The 20,834-nt window shown below is 41.9% G+C and overlaps 1 protein-coding gene across 7 annotated transcripts in view; it reads right to left on the reverse strand.

The window, feature by feature from the left end:
* mical2b (microtubule associated monooxygenase, calponin and LIM domain containing 2b) overlaps positions 1–20,834 on the reverse strand; it is an 89,494-nt gene that overhangs the window by 62,730 nt on the left and 5,930 nt on the right. For all 7 annotated transcript variants that reach the window (XM_036958150.1, XM_036958151.1, XM_021575471.2 and 4 more), the window contains exons 2-4: positions 10,442–10,798; positions 2,986–3,193; positions 1,927–2,043 (exon numbers count right to left, since the gene is read on the reverse strand). In XM_036958150.1, the coding sequence (XP_036814045.1) occupies positions 1,927–2,043; positions 2,986–3,193; positions 10,442–10,705 (589 nt within the window). In that variant the 5' untranslated portion in view covers positions 10,706–10,798. The remainder of the gene's footprint in view (positions 1–1,926; positions 2,044–2,985; positions 3,194–10,441; positions 10,799–20,834) is intronic.

Consider the following 20,834-nt stretch of genomic DNA (forward strand, 5'->3'; position numbering starts at 1 on the left):
ATTAAAAATAAATAAGTTGGGTGAATTTAGTCCCATTCCTCCTGACAGAGCTGGTGTAACGGAGTCAGGTTTGTAGGCCTCCTTGCTCGCACACGCTTTTCCAGTTCTGCCCACAAATTTTCTATAGGATTGAGGTCAGGGCTTTGTGATGGCCACTCCAAAACCTTGACCCAATTGCGACCAAGCTTTAACTGCCTGACTGATGTCTTGATGTTGCTTCAATATATCCACATAATTTTCCTGCCTCATGATGCCATCTATTTTGTGAAGTTCACCAGTCCCTCCCTCACCAAAGCACCCCCACAACATGATGCTGCCACCCCTGTGCTTCACGGTTGGGATGGTGTTCTTCGGCTTGCAAGCCTCCCCATTTTTACTCCGAACATAACAATGGTCATTATGGCCAAACATAACTATTATTGTTTCATCAGACCAGAGGACATTTCTCCAAAAAGTACAATCTTTGACGCCATGTGCTGTTGCAAACCGTAGTCTGTCTTCTTATTGCGTTTTGAGCAGTGGCTTCTTCCTTGCTGAGCTGCCTTTCAGGTCATGTCGATATAGTTCTCGTTTTTACTGTGGATATAGATACTTTTGTACCTGTATCCTCCAGCATCTTGACAAGGTCCTTTGCTGTTGTTCTGGGATTGATTTGCACTTTTTGCACCAAGGTATGTTCATCTCTAGGAGACAGAACGCGTCTCCTTCCTGTTTATACTTGTGTACTATTGTTTGTACAGATAAATGTGGTACCTTCAGGCGTTTTGGAAATTGCTCCCAAGGATGAACCAGACTTGTGCAGGTCCACAATTTACTTTCTGAGGACTTGGCTGATTTCATTTGATTTTCCCATGATGTCAAGCAGAGGCACTGAGTTTGAAGGTAGGCATTGAAATACTTCCACAGGTACACCTTGAAATACTTCCACAGGTACACCTCCAATTGACTCAAATTATGTCAATTAGTTTATCAGCAGCTTCTAAACCTTTATTTTAAAGGCACAGTCAATTTAGTGTATGTTAACTTCTGACCCACTGGAATTGTGATTAAGTGAAATAATCTGTCTGTAAACAATTGTTGGAAAAATTACTTGTCATGCACAAAGTAGATGTCCTAACTGACTGGCCAAAACTATAGTTTGTTCACAAGAAAAGTGTGGAGTGGTTAAAAAAAAAAAAAAAAAAAGGTTTAATGACTCCAACCTCAGTGTATGAAAATTTAGGATTTCAACTATAGATGTAGGCCCCAGTTCAGGTCACCTCACGCTCATGGTAATAATAATGCCTCAGATATATGGCTGCCTTTATAGAATACAGAAGGCATTATGGCATGTCATTCAACAAAAATTGCTAACCATGTGTATGTGACAAAATTTGATTTTGCATCAACTAAAATTAGGCAAATTAATAATAAGCAAAACTGACATACAAAGCATATGCACTTCACTGCAGACCTAGAGGCAGCCTCTACTCGTAAATGGAATTATGCGAGCACGTGTTTCTAAATCAAGAACACAAGATTGAGAGGTAGCCAATCCATCTGCGGCGTGTGATGTCATTTTGATCAAGTACCAGGGCTTGAGGGAGAGAAAGACCTGGTGCAGTCAACTAATGAAAATCAGCAATAGTGTTAACCATACAAACTCAATATGAACAACAATTAACAGAAATGTAAAAAGCAGATTTCTAACAAACATTTAAGCATGAAACAAACAGTTGTAAACACCAGCTGTCTAGTGCTGATAGCCAAGGTTATGTTAACATGGCATGGAGGTTTAAAATGCTGAACCATGCTTTCACAGACAGATGCTGGACCTGATATCACTGTGTTGGATTGAAATGTGTTCGACAGAAAGACGAAAAACATGACCAGTTCCTGTCCAGGGGTAGGAAACGCTGTATTTTCTGACTGAACCAAAAGAGTCACCTTCATTCTCCTGGTTCTCCGGTGGCTCCAACAGTTTGACAAACTCCACGTTGACATGGACCTCCACCCCCACAATGAGGGAGACCTTCAGTAGCATGAGCTGGAGCTGGCGAATACCTTCAGACACATACAAAGTATAATTAAGCAACAAGGCCAGAGGGGGTGTGGTATATAGCCAACATACCACAGCTAAACCGTGGTGTATTGGCCATATACCACAAGCCTGAGGTGCCTTATTGCTATTATACATTTGGTTACCAATGTAATTAGAGCAGTAAAAATACACTTTTGGTCATACCCTTGGTATATGGTCTGATGTACCACGGCTGTTAGCCAATCAGCATTCAAGGCGAGAACCACAGTTTAGAATTGACAACACTTATCCAACTACACACAATTAGTCTAATAACCTGTGGCCTTGCTAGGCTTCGAGATAAACGGTTTGTGAACTGATACTACATTCTGAGGTGTAGCTAGCTAGCAGCTGGTAAGTCTATTGTTTTCAACTTCACAAGTCCATATCAGCGAGTATTTAGGACTATGTTACTAAAGAAGAGGGTCGGGAAAGGCAGCATATCATACAAGGGGATAGAATAAGCCTCACAGGAACAAGATGGACATCTCTATGGAAACATCTCCGTGGGGGGGGGGGGGGGGGGGGGGGAGATATTTCACCCAGTTGCCAAATGTTCCAATAAATAACACCAGAAGGCCAGTTTGTCTCAGCAGTGGTTTTGTAACACACAGCATTTGCATTTATGGGCTCCTCCACTTTGCATGTTGTTATCTAAGGCACGGCAGTTGCAGAGAGATAACGCTCACACGCACGTCAGATTTCTTAGCAGGGCGAGCCAGATATATATATTTAAAAAGAAATCCAACTGTAGAACGTGGAGTGAGTGAGGAAGCGATCATGTAACAATGTTACCATCTGATAAATCTTTCAGCCACATTCAACTTCCGTCAGTTTTCCCCAGCAGAACACCAAAACAAGGAAGAATAACATTACTACATCATTTCCTATGAGATGAAGAATGATATTAGCAGTACAATACTTACTGATGTGGTCTATGGCTCCAGCACAGAATTTGCCATAGAACTTCTTGGCCCCGAGGCCCCTGAGGTCATGGATGGTGTAGGGCCACAGATGCAGCACGTTGTTCCTGGAGAAGGTGTCCCTCTTCTCAATCACCACCACCTTGGCTCCCAGCAGAGCCAGCTCGATGGCCGTACGCAGACCACAAGGGCCCCCTCCGATGATCAGACACTTGAGAGAGAGACTTCATCATCAGTGTACAATACAAACTGTAATTAAAACCAGGAAAAACATCTCACATGATCAACAAACTGTTGCAGGAGGTGAAATTAGGTGAGATTGCAGAAAATGCTATTAGCTACATAAACCCTCTTCAACATTAGTTCTATTGTATTGCAACCTCTGATATTAAAGATCAAAAGATTAAAACAAGGCCTCATAAGGAGATCATACCAATACAGCATACAGGTCCCAGTTATGAATCAGGTTTCATATCCTACAATAAAACAGAACCACCTCAGTCCTTTCACTGGTGTGATCCACTGCCCTTTGAAGGCATGACAGAGCATTGAGATGACCTTATCCTCTGCGGTAGTTGTTGGCTTGTCATGTGGGCAACTCCACGGTAACAGAATGACGCGGATACATTATTAAAACCTTTAGTGACTCCCCATCCCGCATGCGGGAGCGTAATCATCGCCTGACACTAATTAGCATTACGCAACAGACAAATATTCCTAGAAAATATTCCTATTCATGAAAATCACAAATGAAATATAGAGACACAGCTTAGCCTTTTGTTAATCACCCTGTCATCTCAGATTTTCAAAATATGCTTTACAGCCAAAGCTAGACAAGCATTTGTGTAAGTTTATCGATATCCTAGCATAGCATTTTGTCCAGCTAGCAGCAGGTAACTTGGTCATGGAAATCAGAAAAGCAATCAAATTAAATTGTTTACCTTTGATGAGCTTCAGATGTTCACTCACGAGAGACTCCCAGTTAGATAGCAAATGTTCCTTTTTTCCAAAAATATTATTTTTGTAGGTGAAATAGCTCCGTTTGTTCTTCACGTTTGGCTGAGAAATCGCCCGGAAATTGCAGTCACGAAAACGGCGAAAAATATTCCAAATTAGCTCCATAATAAATCGACAGAAACACGGCAAATGTTGTTTATAATCAATCCTCAAGGTGTTTTTCAAATATCTATTCAATAATATATCCATCGGGACAATTCGTTTTTCAGTATGACCGATTGGAGTAATGGCTACCTCTATTTTACACGAGAATCTCTCTGGGAGCATCAGGTGACCACTTGCGCAATGTAGCCGCTTACGGGTATTCTTCAACATAAATGCATAAAACTACATCAATGCTGTTGACACCGTCGGGAATACGGAGAAAGGGTAATCTGGTTGATAGCCCATTCACTGCTCAATAGGGACTCATTGGAACGCAGGGATTTCAAAACATGAGGCACTTCCAGATTGGATTTTTCTCAGGCTTTCGCCTGCAACATCAGTTCTGTTATACTCAGACAATATTTTTACAGTTTTGGAAACTTTAGAGTGTTTTCGATCCTAATCTGTCAATTATATGCATATTCTAGCATCTTGTCCTGACAAAATATCCCGTTTACTACGGGAAGGTTTTTTTTCCAAAAATGAAAATACTGCCCCCTAGTCACAACAGGTTTTAAAGTGAAAAATCTGAGTACCCAAAAATCAATGATTGTAACGTTAAATAGACCATATAACACTATGCACAAGGACGACTAACAAATTCCACTGGAAATCTTACAAAAAAAATGTACTTCACTGTTCTTGAAGATTCAAAAGTTTGGTAACAGAATGACACCACAAACCACAATGTGTGTTTAGGGTTGTATTGGTTGTGAGCTCAAGCATCTGAGTGTCAGGTATTTGAAGGTTACTAGACCAGTCGGGCCTGAGTGTGGTGGGTTTGAATGAGCTGATCTCACTCCACTGACCGCACTTGGACATGGTGCATGGATGTCTGCTTTGCATTATGGGGGATTTGTCTCACCAGACAACCAGCGTTGCTGAAAGGGGTCAGCTGATTCCAGTCAAACTAAGTCCTCCTGTGCCATTCATGAGGTTGTTATTACTAGAGACTTGACCTGTGGTATTTCAACTACACAGCTTGCAAAATCTCAGCATGCATCGTATTCAACAGAATTAAAGCCCATTTAGACCAAACAAAGGTGACAATGAACTGTTGGAATGAAAGGAATTAATTGGTCCTAATGTGGCTCTGTATAAGGATAATGATTGTCACTGGGATTTGGTGACGATAGTGTTATTTGGCTCTGTGTGGAGCTGTGGGTTTTGGGCTATTCTTAGAGAATGCTAGAGTCAGCGCTCACGTTGTTGTGTGCCGTTTCCAGAGCTTGTCATGAACCCTACACACGTCGCACCATAAGAGGTCAAGGGGGGGAAAAAAAACGATTGTGTCACTTTTACTGGACACAACAATAAGGATGATGAGTTAAGTCCTGCAAGTCTGGCAGGGCCAATACTTCGGTGTTTACCCACATGAGACAGCAGTGTTTTTAAAGGTCTGGCAAAATACAAGTTTCCTTGTTAACTTAGAAGTTTATTTTGTCTATACTGCAGCTGTGAGAAACTGGTGCTTCCATACAGAGGTGTATCCAGTGCCATTCAGGTTCAGACACGATGCCCAGATGAGGGATTTCACAAAAGACCAGGCCTAGTTTCATAATGAAAATGTTTTGTTAACATCTGTACAATGTAAACATATGGTGATATTTCATCACTTTCAGACACAAAACCCAACCCTGATTGGTTCATGGGTCCCTGGGCACACGTGAAATCCAAGATCTCTTAATACTGCTGCACTACTTAAATACAGTACCAGTAAAAAAGTTTGTACACACACACCTACTCATTCCAGGGGTTCTTTATTTTTTACTATATTGTAGAATAATAGTGAATACAACAAAACTATGAAATGACATATGGAATCACGTACTAACCAAAAAAAACAACAAAAAAAAAAAGTGTTAACTAAAATATATTTTACGTTTGAGATTCTCACAAGGAGCCACCCATTGCATTCTCTCAACCAGCATCATGAGGTAGTCACCTGGAATGCATTTCAATTAAATAGGTGTTCCTTGTTAAAAGTACATTTGTGGAATTTATTTTTCTTAATGCGTTTGAGCCAATCAGTTGTGTTGTGCCAAGGTAGGGGGGTATACAAAAGTTAGCCCTATTATAGCCCTATTATGCTCAAATAAGCAAAGAGAAAGGACTGTCCATCATTACTTTAAGACGTGAAGGTCAGTCAATACGGAAAATGTCAAGAACTTTGAAAGTGCAAAAACCATCAAGCGCTATGATGAAACTGGCTCTCATGAGGACTGCCACAGGAAAGAAAGAGTTTCCTCTGCTACAACGGATAAGTTAATTAGAGTTAACTGCAACTCAGAATGACACATTTATTTGGGCTGCAGAGTTCAAGTAACAGACATCAACTGTTCAGAGGAGACCATGAATCAGGCCTTATGGTGGAATTGCTGCTAAGAAACCTCTACTAAAGGACACCAATAAGAAGAGACTTGCTTGAGCCAAGAAACACGAGCAATGGACATTAGACCGGTGGAAATCTGTCCTTTCTCAGGATTCTAAATTTGAGATTTTGTTCCAACCGCTGAGTCTGAGACGCAGAGTAGGTGAACGGATGATATCTGCATTAGAATTCAAGGCACACTTAACCAGCATGGCTACCACAGCATTCTGCAGCGATATGCCATCCCATCTGGTTCGCCCATAGTGGGACTATCATTTTTGTTGTCAACAGGACAATGACCCAACACACCTCTAGGCTGTGTAAGGGCTATTTTACCAAGAAGGAGAGCGATGGAGTGCTGCATCAGATGACCTGGCCTCCACAATCACCCAACCTCAATCCAATTGAGATGGTTTGGGATGAGTGGGGCCGCAGAGTGAAGGAAAAGCAGCTAACAAGTGGTCAGCATATGTGGCAACTCCTTCAAGACGGTTGGAAAACATTCCTCATGAAGCTGGTTGAGAGAATGCCAAAAGTGCACAAAGCTGTAATCAAGGCAAAGGGTGAATACTTTGAAGAATCTCAAATATAAAACATATCGATTGGTTTAACACTTTTTTGGTTACTACATGATTTCATATGTGTTATTTCATAGTTTTGATGTCTTCACTATTCTTCTACCTTGTAGAAAATATAGGAAAACCCTTGAATGAGTAGGTGTCCAAACTTGACTGGTACTGTATGTTGAATTTATGAAATATAGAAGGCGATGCTTTCCAAAGGTATGGAGGGTCAACAATTCAATACAACTGACATACTCAAGCGAATCACCCATACGGAATGCGAGCGTATATTACAATATCACTGTGTACATTTTATTTATTTAACTAGGCAAGTCAATTAAGAACAAAATCTTATTTACAATGACGGCACTGGGCCAATTGTGCGCCGCCCTATGGGACTCCCAATCACGACCAGTTGCGATACAGCCCGAAATCGAACCAGGGTGTCTTTAGTTACACCTCAAGCACTGAGATGCAGTGCCTTAGACCGTTGCGCCACTCGGGTGTGAACCATTCTGAATGAATAGGATATGCAAATCTAAATTTGGTACATAAACAAGCAAGCGTAAGAACCAAAACTATTCCAGTCACTACAACAATGTAAAACAAAAACCATAATCCCACTTAAAAATGGGAGGCAAGAAAATAGTTGTCCATTGAATTTGTTCTCAATGGGATTAAGGTCTGGGGAGTTTCCTGGCCATGGACCCAAAATATCGATGTTTTGTTCCCCGAGCCACTTAGTTATAACTTTTACCTTATGGCAAGGTGCTCCATCATGCTGGAAAAGGCATTGTTCGTCACCAAACGGTTCCTGGATGGTTGGGAGAAGTTGCTCTTATAGGATGTGTTGGTACCATTCTTTATTCATGGCTGTGTTCTTAGGCAAAATTGTGAGTGAGCCCACTCCCTTGGCTGAGAAACAACCCCACACATGAATAGTCTCAGGATGCTTTACTGTTGGCGTGACAAAGGACTGATGGTAGCGCTCACTTTATTTTCTCAGGACAAGCTTTTTTCCATATGCACCAAACAATTGGAAGGGGGATTCATCAGAGAAAATGACTTACCCCAGTCCTCAGCAGTCCAATCCCTGTACCCTTTGCAGAATATCAGTCTGTCCCTGATGTTTTTCCTGGAGAGAAGTGGCTTCTTTTACTGCCCTTCTTGACACCAGGCCATCCTCCAAAAGTCTTCGCCTCACTGTGCGTGCAGATGCACTCACACCTGCCTGCTGCCATTCCTGAGCAAGCTCTGTACTGGTGGTGCCCTGATCCCGCAGCTGAATCAACTTTAGGAGACGGTCCTGGCGCTTGCTGGACTTTCTTGGGCGCCCTGAAGCCTTCTTCACAACAATTGAACCTCTCTCCTTGAAGTTCTTGATGATCTGATAAATGGTTTATTTAGGTGCAATCTTACTGGCAGCAATATCCTTGCCTGTGAAGCACTTTTTTGTGCAAAGCAATGATGACGGCACATGTTTCCTTGCAGGTAACCATGGTTGACAGAGGAAGAACAATGATTCCAAGCACCAGCCTCCTTTTGAAGCTTACAGTTTGTCATTCGAACTCAAAATCAGCATGATAGGGATCTCCAGCCTCGTCAACACTCACGCCTGTGTTAACAAGATAATCACGGACATGTCAGCTGGTCCTTTTGTGGCAGGGCTGAAATGCAGTGGAAATGTTTTTTTGTGATTCAGTTCATCTGCATGGCAAAGAGGGACTTGTCAATTAATTGCAATTCATCTGATCACTCTTCATAACATTCTGGAGAATATGCAAATTGCCATCATACAAACTGAGGCAGCAGACTGAAAATTTATATTTGTGTCATTCTCAAAACTTTTGGCCACGACTGTAGACTATCAGACAAGCACCACCCAGAGTCTCACTGTCATCTAGGCCTATCTAACACCAGCATCCTTTCCTTAGGACCTCTAATATTTTCCTCTGAGAATTAAGTCATTCAAACACTACGCTAAACATTCAAGAACACATACACCTAAAATGGGCAGAAATTATATTTTTAAAACAGCCTGCATTATCAACTCCATTGTGTCGTAATGGATTTGCTGATTTTGCACTGTCAAAAAATTTGTTTCATATGTGAGGAGGTTAATCATGCTTTCCTTGTTTGACATGATCCTGTGGACATGTGCAGTGTAGCTGTTCTCCATACTGCTCCAATAAGAAGCGGCTACCAGCTGGGTGTGTAGGGATATCATCTCAAAACAGTATAAGAAATACACAGCAACAGTCTGTCGTGCAGCATAACATTACCATGAAATAGGAGTCACATTATGAACCTACTGTACAACTAGTACTTTAACATACTGTAGTACCTTAATAGTACCTCAACCTCTTTTGCATAACTGCCTTAATTTTGCTGGACCCCAGGAAGAGTAGCTGCTGCCTTGGCAGGAACTAATAAGGAATCATTACAAATACACATTTTTGACCAACATTTTATAAGTAAGAACTTAACTTTCAAGTTGTAAACTATTAAGAGTTGAGTGAATTGATGTCACAGGGCTTCAATTTCATTAAAAAAATAAAATAAAAAACTGTAGCCTGGCTCATAGTAGTAAAGAATTAGACAAAAAGTAGCCTATTCCGTCACAGACTGTGACTAGACTCTTCGCTACATCTGACACAGGGAAGTTATAAATCAAAACCAACCAGCTATGAATCATCATTCCTTATGCAGATATGACATTAGCATGGAGAATGTCATGTATTCAATCCCAATGTGGAAGGTCTGTCCAAAGGCAAATATAGGGTTAATTCATTTTAGGCTTCGACAGGTAACTGCCAAAATAATGGAAACACTTGAGTACATGAGGGAAACAAATTATATTGAAAGTAGCTGCTTCCACACAGCTGTGGTGCCGATGTTAATTACGCAAATAACATCTCATCATGCTTATGTATAAAAATGCTGGGCAGGCCATTATTTTGGCTATCATGGCTATGCACTCATTTACATTGACCCACTATTTATTTTAATTGTTTTGCACTGACTCCCTTGCACACTCACTAGACTCTACACTGACAATCCAACATACAAATATTGACACCGCACACATGCACGCACGCTGCTGCTACTGTTTATTATACAGTATATCCTGATTGCTTAGTCACTTTTACCCCTACCCACAATTGAACACTTATGGGAGATTCTGGAGCGGCGCCTGAGTCAGCGTTACTGTGAAAGCACAGGGTGGTGATACCTTAATTGGGAAGGACGGGCTCGTGGTAATGCCTGGAGCGGAATACCATTCCATTGTAACATTCCAGACATTATTAGGAGGCATCCTCCCCTCAGCAGCCTCCACTGTGTAGAAGCTTGGGTGATTTCTTACCCTTGTGCCCTCACAGGCTTGGGCTTTCTTGTACTCCTTGTGGCTGGCTCTCTTGTCCAGTTTGGTCCAGAGGGCCTTGGCCTTCCAGTTGGTGACCGTGGCTTTGAGGTTGCTGTAGAAGTTCCTGTAGTCCAGTGGGTCCAGATCCATCTGCCTGCATAAGATACTAAAGGCCTGCATAGTGCCCTTAAATGTGGACGCCTGGACAAAGTTCTCAAAGAGCTGCCTGGCCTGAGCACTCCTCTCATCCTCTGTTTCACACATCTTCCGTTTTGGAGACTGTCTGGGCAGTCCCTCACTCCGGCCCCAGCCCTCACAGGCTTAGTTAGACTATGACAACTGCCATCTCAGCGGGTTCTGGAAAGGAAAATGGCATTTGATTTTATTACAGCTTCACTCCACACTCAGACTATCGACAAAAGTAATCTAGACATTTGCTCTGTGATATGGTCTCCCCAGTAATAATGTTACATGGTAATTAATAGCACGCTTAATAAAACATGACAAATTACTTTTCTTTAAAAAATCCACAAGAATAATTTGCACCCTGTATCTTGATTATGTTACTGGACATTTAAAAACAATATAAACAAGATGTCACATTAAAATGTATGTAATATCTCTAGCATGTTCTCAAGACACAATACAACATGCACTCCTTCATATAAGATTCTCAGTGTGAACCCACATTTCCACTGACCAGTCATAGCGAAACAGAAGTTGAAATAGTACATCCTGTTTAAAGCATGGAGGATGCTGTTGCATTGAACATCATAAATATCCTTAATTTGCATAGCTGGAGATGTCATGACAGCTCTGAAACAAGGCCCATTAAACAGGCACCTCACAAGTCCTCAACTGGCAGCTTCATTAAATAGTACCCACAAAATACCAGTCCCAACATCAACAGGCGATTCCGGGATGCTGGCCTTCTAGCCAGAGTACCTCTTTCCAGTGTCTGTTCTTTGGCCCATCTTAATATTTTCTTATTGGCCAGTCTGTGATATGGCTTTTCTTTGCAACTCTGCCTAGAAGGCCAGCATCCCGGAATCGCCTCGTCATTGTTGACGTTGAGACGGTGTTTTGCAGGTACAATTTAATGAAGCTGCCAGTTGAGGACTTGAGGTATCCGTTTCTCAAACTAGACACTAATGTACTTTTGCTCAGTTGTGCACCGGGGCCTCCCACTCTTTCTATTCTGGTTAGGGCCAGTTTGCTCTGTTCTGTGAAGGGAGTAGTTCACAGCGTTGTACAAGATCTTCAGTTTCTCGCATGGAATAGCCTTAATTTCTCAGAACAAGAACAGACTGACGAATTCCAGAAGAAAGTACTTTGTTTCTGGACATTTTGAGCCTGTAATCGAACCCATTGATGCTCGGGATACTCAACTAGTCTAAAGGCCAGTTTTATTGCTTCTTTAATCAAGAAAACAGTTTTCAGCTGTGCTAACATGATTGCAAAAGGGATTTCTAATGAACATTTAGACTTTTAAAATGATAAACTTGGATTAGCTAACACAACGTGCCATTGAAACAGATTTGATGGTTGCTGATAATGGGCCTCTGTACGCCTAGTGTAGATATTCCATTAACATTTTTTTATTTTTATAAATCAGCCCTTTCCAGCTACAAGTCATTTACAACATTAACAATGTCTACACTGTATTTATGATCAATTTGATGTTATTTTTAAGGACAAGAAAAAAATAGTTTTTCAAAACAAGGACATTTCTAAGTGACCCCAAACTTTTGAATGGTAGTGTACACACATTTCACTGCCTCCGTCTGCAGTCTCTCCCATTACCTGCCCAAATAACAGAACAAGCTACGCCATTCAACTAGTCATCATTCTAGTTGCTCAATCTAATCGCTCAATGACTCTGCCTGTCATGTCAATTGAAATGTAAACCTGGATGTGTTAAAGGAACCATCAAAGTTCTAAAGTAGGGGAGACTGCAGTTTCCATGAGGTCTGAAACATGATGCCTTTTGATATTTGGATCAGTTGAAGGGCTGTGCAGACTGCAGGAGCGCGCAACCCGAACAAGTGAGAAGTCTGGCCTCTTCTCCCCACCGCTTTTAGTGGACCAGAGGTGGTGTCACATCTCTCATTCCAAATCACGTTTGGCAGATCGCAACATCTCATCTAGCAAAGGCTCTGGAACTGAAATTCAGATGCGCTCTTCTCCAAGCTACACTGCTCTTCTCTCTGTCCGGAGTGAACCACTCATGGGACGTTTTAGCTCAGTCAAAAGAGAAATAAAATCTAACTACAAGGCTTGAATGGGAATTCTCACATTTCAACCTTGCCTCCTCTGGGGGGGTTGAATACACACAGTAACACGAACAATTCCAGGGAGTCAGTGTGGTATGGGATAGTTCACGGCCTAATCTATATTTAACCGGTTGAAGCACTGTGGGAAATTGCACAGGGAGAGTCTGGCATTATATCACACTCACAATCTGCCTCTATTTGTAGAAACAGTTTTAAGTAGAGTAGAAAAAACTAGAACAAGACATGAGTTTGTTGGGGGGGAAAAAGCTAATTTCTCATCACCTAGAATCAAAAGCCAACAGCTAGGTACACAATATCCATGTTAGCGGCGGTGTCCATGTATAGTACTTTCAGAAAGTAATCACACCTCTTGACTTTTTCCATATTTTGCTGGGTTACAGCCTAAATTTAAAATTGATTAAATTGAGATGGTGATATTCTGTGTAGGCCAGTGACACAAAATAAGTTTCATGGACTCACTGTGTGCGCGTGCGCGAAATAGTGCTTAACATGTTTTTTTTAATAACTACCTCATCTCTGTTTTCCAAACATACAGATAATTGTAAGGACCCTAAATCGAGCAGTGAATTTCAAACAGATTCAACCACAAAGACCAGGTAGATTTTCCAATGCCTCGCAAAGGTCACATATTGATATATGGGTATAAAAAAAGCAGACACTGAATATCCCTTTGAGCAATACAACCAGTCACTACAAAGATACAGGCGTCCAATTAATTACACTTTGGATGGTGTATCAATACACCCAGTCACCACAAAGATACAGGGGTCCTTCTTAACCCAGTTGGGGGAGAGGAAGGAAACCATGCAGGGATCTCACCATGAGGCCCATGGTGACTTTAAAAAAAAGTTCGGACCATTTTCAAATGTTCACCTAAAATGACATACCCAAATCTAACTGCCTGTAGCTCTGGACCTGAAGCAAGGATATGCATATTCTTGATATAAAAATGTTTTTACAAATGGTATTAGTTACATGCGCAGAATACAACAGGTAGACCTCACGAGTACCTAACCAACAATGTAGTTAAAAAAAAAAAAATGCAGATCAGAAATAACAGTAACAAGTAATTAAAGAGCAGCAGTAAAATGACAATAGCGAGACTATATACGGGGGGAGGGTGGTACAGCGTCAATGTGCGGGGGTTAGCTGAGGTAGGTAGAGTTATTAAAGTGACTATGCATAGATGATAACAGAGTAGCAGCAGTGTAAAAAGAGGGAGGGGGCAATGCAAATAGTCTAGGTAGCCATTTGATTAGGTGTTCCTGAGTCTTATGGCTTGGGGGGGGGGGGGGGGGGGGTTAACGGTAGAAGCTGTTTAGAAGCCTCTTGGATCTAGACTTGGCGCTCCGGTACCGCTTGCCATGTGGTAGCAGAGAGAACAATCTATGACTAGGGTGGCTGGAGTGTGACAATTTTTAGGGCCTTCCTCTGACACCGCATGGTATAAGAGGTCCTGGATGGCAGGAAGCCTCTGTAGTGCCTTGCGGTTAGAGGCCGAGCGGTTGCCATACCAGGCAGTGATGCAACCAGTGCTCTCGATAGTGCAGCTGTAGAATCTTTTGAGGATCTAAGGATCCATGCCAAATCTTTTCAGTCTCCTGAGGGGGAATAGGTTGTCGTGCCTGCTTCACGACTGTCTTGGTGTTTGGACCATGTTAGTTTGTTGGTGATGTGGACACCAATAACTTGAAGCACAACCTACTCCACTGCAGCCTTGTCGATAAGAATGGGGGCATGCTCTGCACTCTTTTTCCTGTAGCCCACAATCATCTCCTTTGTCTTGATCGCGTCGAGAGCGAGGTTGTTGTCCTGGCACCACATGGCCAGGTCTCTGACCTGCTCCCTATAGGCTGTCTCATCGTTGATCAGGCCTACCACTGTTGTGTCATTGGCAAACTTGATGATGGTGTTGTGCAGTCATGAGTGAACATGGAGTACAGGAGGGGACTTAGCACGCATCCGAGGCCCCCTGGTTGAGGATCAGCGTGGCGGATGTGTTGTTACCTACCCTTACCACCCGGCGGCAGCCCGTCAGGAAGTCCAGGATCCAGTTGCAGAGGGAGGTGTTTAGTCCCAGGGTACACAGCTTAGTGATGAGCTTTGAGGGTACTATGGTGTTGAACGCTGAGCTGAAGTCAATGAATAGCATTCTCACAAAGGTGTTCCTTTTGTCCAGGTGGGAAAGGGCAGTGTGGAGTGCAATAGAGATTGCATCATCTATGGATCTGTTTGGGCGGTATGCAAATTGGAGTGGGTCTAGTGTTTGTGATAATGGTGTTGATGTGAGCCATTACCAACCTTTCAAAGCACTTCACTTCATGTAGCACTATGGATGGGAGTGCTACGGGTCTGTGTTCATTTAGGCAGGTTGCCTTAGTGTTATTGGGCACAGGGACTATGGTGGTCTGCTTGAAACATGTTGGTATTACAGACTCAGAGACATGTTAAAAATGTCAGTGAAGACAACTGCCAGTTGGTCAGCACATGCCCGGAGCACACGTCCTGGTAATCCGTCTGGCACCGCAGCCTTGTGTATGTTGACCTGTTTAAAAGGTCTTAAGTCGGCTACGGAGAGCATGATCACACAGTCGTCTGGAACTGCTGGTGCTCTCATGCATGTTTCAGTGTTATTTGCCTCGAAGCGAGCAAAGAAGTAGTTTAGCTCGTCTGGGAAGGCTCGTGTCACTGGGCAGCTCTCGGCTGTGATCCCTATGTAGTCTAATGTTTTGCAAGTCCTGCCACACATTATTTGATCTTAGTCCTGTACTGACACTTCTACTGTTTGATGGTTCGGAGGGCATAGCATCGGAGGAATCCCGGAACATATTCCTTCTGGGCTAACAAAACAGTCCTGTAGCTTAGCATCTGCTTCATCCGACCACTTTTTTTATTGATCAAGTCACTGGTGCTTCTTGCTTTAATTTTAGCTTGTAAGCAGGAATCAGGAGGATATAATTATGGCTAGATTTGCCAAATGGAGTGCGAGTTTTGTATGAGTCTCTGTGTGTGGAGTAAAGGTGGTCCAGAGTCTCTGGCTACTAGGAGCGCCGCCTCTGGATGAGCGTTTTCCTGTTTGCGTATGGCGGAATACAGCTCATTAAATGCTGTCGTAGTGCCAGCCTCTGACTGTGGTGGTATGTAAACAGCTACAAAAAAATACAGATATAATTCTCTAGGTAGGTAGTGTGGTCTACAGTTTCTCATGAGATACAATTGCGCGAGACTTCCTTAGATATCGTGCACCAGCTGTAATTTACAAAAATACATAGTCCGCCGCCTCTCGTCTTACCAGACGTCGCTGTTCTATCCTGCTGATACAGTGTTGATCGTGTCGTCGTTCAGCCACGACTCTGTGAAGCATACGTTTTTACAGTTTTGAATGTCCAGTTGGTTGGTTTATTTACTTATTTTTGTACATAATGTTGCCGCTACCGTCTCTTATGACCGAAAATTACTTCTGGACATAAGGACTGCGATTACTCACCACAGACTGGCAGAATCCAGTCTGACGAAAAAGATATACTGCTTTCTCAGGAACAGGCCCAGATCCCCATGATTTGCGTGAAGAGGTGGATTAAAAGGGGACAGAGGGTGGGCTGGCTTCTGAGAATTCATAGGCGAACGCATAAACCCCCACTTCCTTCCATTCTGCTAGCAAATGTGCAATATTTGGACAATAAAATCGATGACCTACGTGGAAGAAACTACAAAAGAACACAATCGAGTGGGGGCACGTAAAACGTCTGCCTTCTCCGGCGCCATCTTAAGTTTATGGAAATGTGAAATTAATGTAGGAGAATATAACACATTGAATCTGATAAAAGATAATACAAAAGAAAAAAACTTTTTTTGTACCATCTTTGAAAACACAAAAGATCCATAATGTATTGTTTTAGGCCAGGCGCAATTTTGGCCACTAGATGTCAGCAGTGTATGTGCAGTTTTAAACTGATCCAATGAACCATTTCTGTTCAAAATGTTGTATAAAGACTGCCCAAATGTGCCTAATTGGTTTACTAATAACTTTAAGTTCATAACTGTGCACTCTCCTCAAACAATAGCATGGTTTTATTTCACTGTAAATTGGACAGTGCAGTTAGATTAACAAGAATTTAAGCTTTCTGCCAATTTCAGATATGTCTACGTCCCGGGAAATGTTCTTGTTACTTACAACCTCATGCTAATCGCATTAGCCTACGTTAGCTCAACCATCCCAAGGGGGACCCACCAATCCTGTGGCAGTTTTAATGGCTGTGATAGGAGAAAACTGACGGACAGGCCAACATTGTAGTTACTCCACAATACTAACCTAAATTACAGAATGAAAAAAGGAAGCCTGTACAGAATACAAATATTACAAAACATACATCCATTTTGCAATAAGATACTAAAGTAAATCTGCAAAACAATCTGGCAAAGAAATTAGCTTTATGTCCTGAATACAAAAGGTGTTATGTTTGGGCCAAATCCAATATGTTATGAATTTGCTTGTCATCGGCAAGGACGAGGGAGTTAAGGAAACAAATAAAAACAGAAGAGCAAAGCACAGGCAAGATCTAGATAGAGGAAAACATGGTTCAGTCTACTTTCCAGACACTGGGAGACAAATTCACCTCTCAGCAGGACAATAACCTAAAATACAAGACCAAATATACACTTGAGTTCACAACATTGAATGTTCCTGAGTGGCCTAGTCACTTTTGAATGAAATCTGCTTGAAAATCTATGGCAAGACTTGAAAACGGCTGTCTATCTATGATCAAGAACTAACTTGAAGAATTTCAAAATATGTTTTAAATGGACAAACATTGCACAATCCAGGGGTGGAAAGCTCTGAACAGACTTACCCAGAAATACCATTGGCAGCAATTACAGCTAACATGTATTGAGTCAGGGGTGTGAATACTTATGTAAATGAGATCTATTTAATTTAATTGCAAAATTGTCTAAAAACATGTTCTTTGTCATTATGTGGTATTGTGTAGAAGGGTGACAACTGTTTTTATTCATGCTATAACATAAAATCTATTATAAGTCAATGGGTATGAATACTTTCTGAAGGCACTGTAGGTTACCTGGACATAGCCTGAGGTAAGGAAAGAGAATACAGCAGTGGAGGCTGCTGAGGGGAGGACAGCTCATAATAAATGACTGGAAGAGTCATTCGAGTCAAACATGTGGTTGATACCATTCCATTGACTCCCTTCCAGCCATTAGTATGAGTTTTCCTCCCGTCAGTAGCATCCACTGGTATACAGGTAGAGCTAACCAAGGAGTATAATGTCTGTCAAAGCACAGACAAGACATGGTTATTGGTTACAGCAGCTAGATAGGGGTTGGTTTTTGCAACAGCCAGGCTATAACTTAATGTTAAAAATCATCCTGCTTTTCAAATCTGTTATCATCCTTTACCTCAGCTGAGAGTTGGAGTAGCCAGGGCAATTTGGAACAAGGAAAGTGTTCTGTTCATGTATCCTGTCAGCATATGATAAAAAGTAAGGCTGTGAATTTCAACATATGCTCTTGCTTAAGAGACCTTTTAAGGAAGTGTGTTTGATCACTGATAAAGGTTTGTTATTCTGACAATGTAGGTTAACCCACAAAAGCACATTTCATATACTGTATGACATTACTCAAACAAATACTTTTTTTGAACTTGAGTTTAAAATTGGACGTTAGATACAAGGCCATTGACAATGCTAAATATTTCAGATAAAAAAAATCAGTTTGAGCATTTGCATACAGTTGTAGTGAAAAATGAGTTTAATATAGAAGTAAGCTTTTTATTAGTTCGGACCAGCTGACTGAGTACTGTGGTAGTAGACTGGGAGTGCTGAAGCACATAGTGTAATGTCAAGAGAACAGTATGAGAGAAGGAAAGTCATGCCATCTCAGTGAGACAGGAATCAAAATTAGGTGGTCCTCTCTCCTCTGTAGCTCAGTTGCTAGAGCATGGTGCTCACAAGGCAGGATAATGGGTTTGATTCCCAGGACAACCCTTACTTAAAATGAATGCGCGCATGACTAAAATGGCACACACACATTGAACAAAAATATATAAAAAAACATTTTTTAAACACATGTAAACTGTTGGTCCCATGTTTCATGAGCTGAAATTAAAAATAAATAAAAAATCAGAAATGTTCTATACGCACAAAATGTATTTACATCCGTTAGTGAGCATTTCTCCTTTGCAAAGAGATAATCCATCCACCTGTCAGGTGTGGCATATCAAGAATCTGATTAAACAGCATGATCATTACACAGGTGCACCTTGTGCAGTGGAAAAAAGGCCACTTTTAAAATGTGTGGTTGTGTCAATGTCTCAAGTTGAGGGAGTGTTTAATTGATATGCCGACTGCAGGAATGTCCACCAGAGCAGTTGCCAGAATTTCTCTACTTTCAACGTCGATTTAGAGAATTTAGCAGTACATCCAACCGGCCACACAACCGCCGTATGGCGTCGTGTGGGCGACCGGTTTGCTGATGTCAATGTTGTGAACAGAGTGCCCCATGGCGGCAGTGGGGTTATGGTATGGGCAGGCTTAAGCTATGGACAATGAACACCATTGCATTTTAATTTGAATGCACAGAGATACCATGAGGAGATCCTGAGGCCCATTGTCATGCCATTTATCCGCTGCCATCAACCTCATGTTTCCGCATAATGCACGGCCCATGTCACAAGGATCTGTACACAATTCCAGGAAGCTGAAAATGTCCCAGTTATTCCATGGCCTGCATACTCAGACCTATTGAGCATGTTTGGGATGCTCTGGATCGACAGAGTTCCAGTTCCTGCCAATATCCAGCAACTTTGCACAGCTATTGAAGAGGAGTGGGACAACATTCCACAATCAACAGCCTGATCAACACTATGCGAAGGAGATGTGTCGAGCTGCATGACAAAAAGTGTTCACACCAGATATGGGCTGGTTTTCTGATACTTGTTTTTTTGAAAAGGTATCTCTGACCAAGATGCATATCTGTATTCTGTCATGTTAAATCTGTAGATTAGGGCCTAGTGAATGTATTTCAATTGACTGATTTCCTTATATGAACTGTAACTCAGTAAAGTCTATGAAATTGTTGCATTTTTATCTACCAAAGAAGAGCCGACAAGTGCCTGGCCAGCGACTGAGCCAGGAACACCTCGGGAAAAACACTTCAAAAGACATGGCTCACTGGCTCTGAGCACCAAGCAAAGAGACTTCTCCCTAGACCACTACAACCTGTATAAACCTCTCTTTACAGTACAGGCAATGTGAATTTCATAATACAGTGTAGAGCTCATAGGACATTCTACTTCCGTGGGGAAAATCCCAAGTCTCACAAAGCATTTAGGCGTGTCAGAGTGGTGGTGTGGTGAAAGGGAATTCAAAGTGGTTGGCTGGTGACATGCAGGTTTTAATATGATGCTAATTAACTACAGCACACTCAGTTTCCGCCCAGGCAGGAAACATCCCCTGGAGGAATGTCAAGAGATATGAAATATGGACCTGCTGCAGGATAGACAGGATAATTTGTAATGGAGAAAGAACAAACAGAGAATGCCCTTTATGAAATATAATTATATTAGTCAGGTGTTCCTTTCCTCCAGTCAGGAAAGGGACATAAGCTAACTTGAAAAAGAGCATTTCAGTCATATCTATGAAGTCAAATAACATTCAAACTTAGATTCAATAGAGTCCTACTCTTAGTTTATTAGCATTTACTACAGATTCCACATCATAAAACGTCCTACTTGACATGAACTCCAGTCTGTCTGCCCAATGGACGGTTTCATATGTTAGCCTTAATGACCGGGGGTATGTAGGTCATGCCATTACCACACAGGCCGTAATGACATCTCTGGAGTACCATCGAGAGACCAAATCTATGCACATCAAACCAGATAAAACTCCCACACCCATCCTTGGCAGGATAAGCTATAAACTAGCGATCCAGCAATCACATACTTGCTATTCCCTTGGCTTAAAGACGACATGGTCAATACCACATCTGCAGTGGCCATACAGCATTTACTGCGATATGGCCTCTGCAGAAGTCAAGGCATTTATACTTCACTGAGCTGTTGTGAAGGAAGTGAGTTTATA

Source organism: Oncorhynchus mykiss, chromosome 2, assembly GCF_013265735.2.
Source record: "Oncorhynchus mykiss isolate Arlee chromosome 2, USDA_OmykA_1.1, whole genome shotgun sequence".
Classification (NCBI taxonomy): Eukaryota; Metazoa; Chordata; class Actinopteri; order Salmoniformes; family Salmonidae; genus Oncorhynchus; species Oncorhynchus mykiss.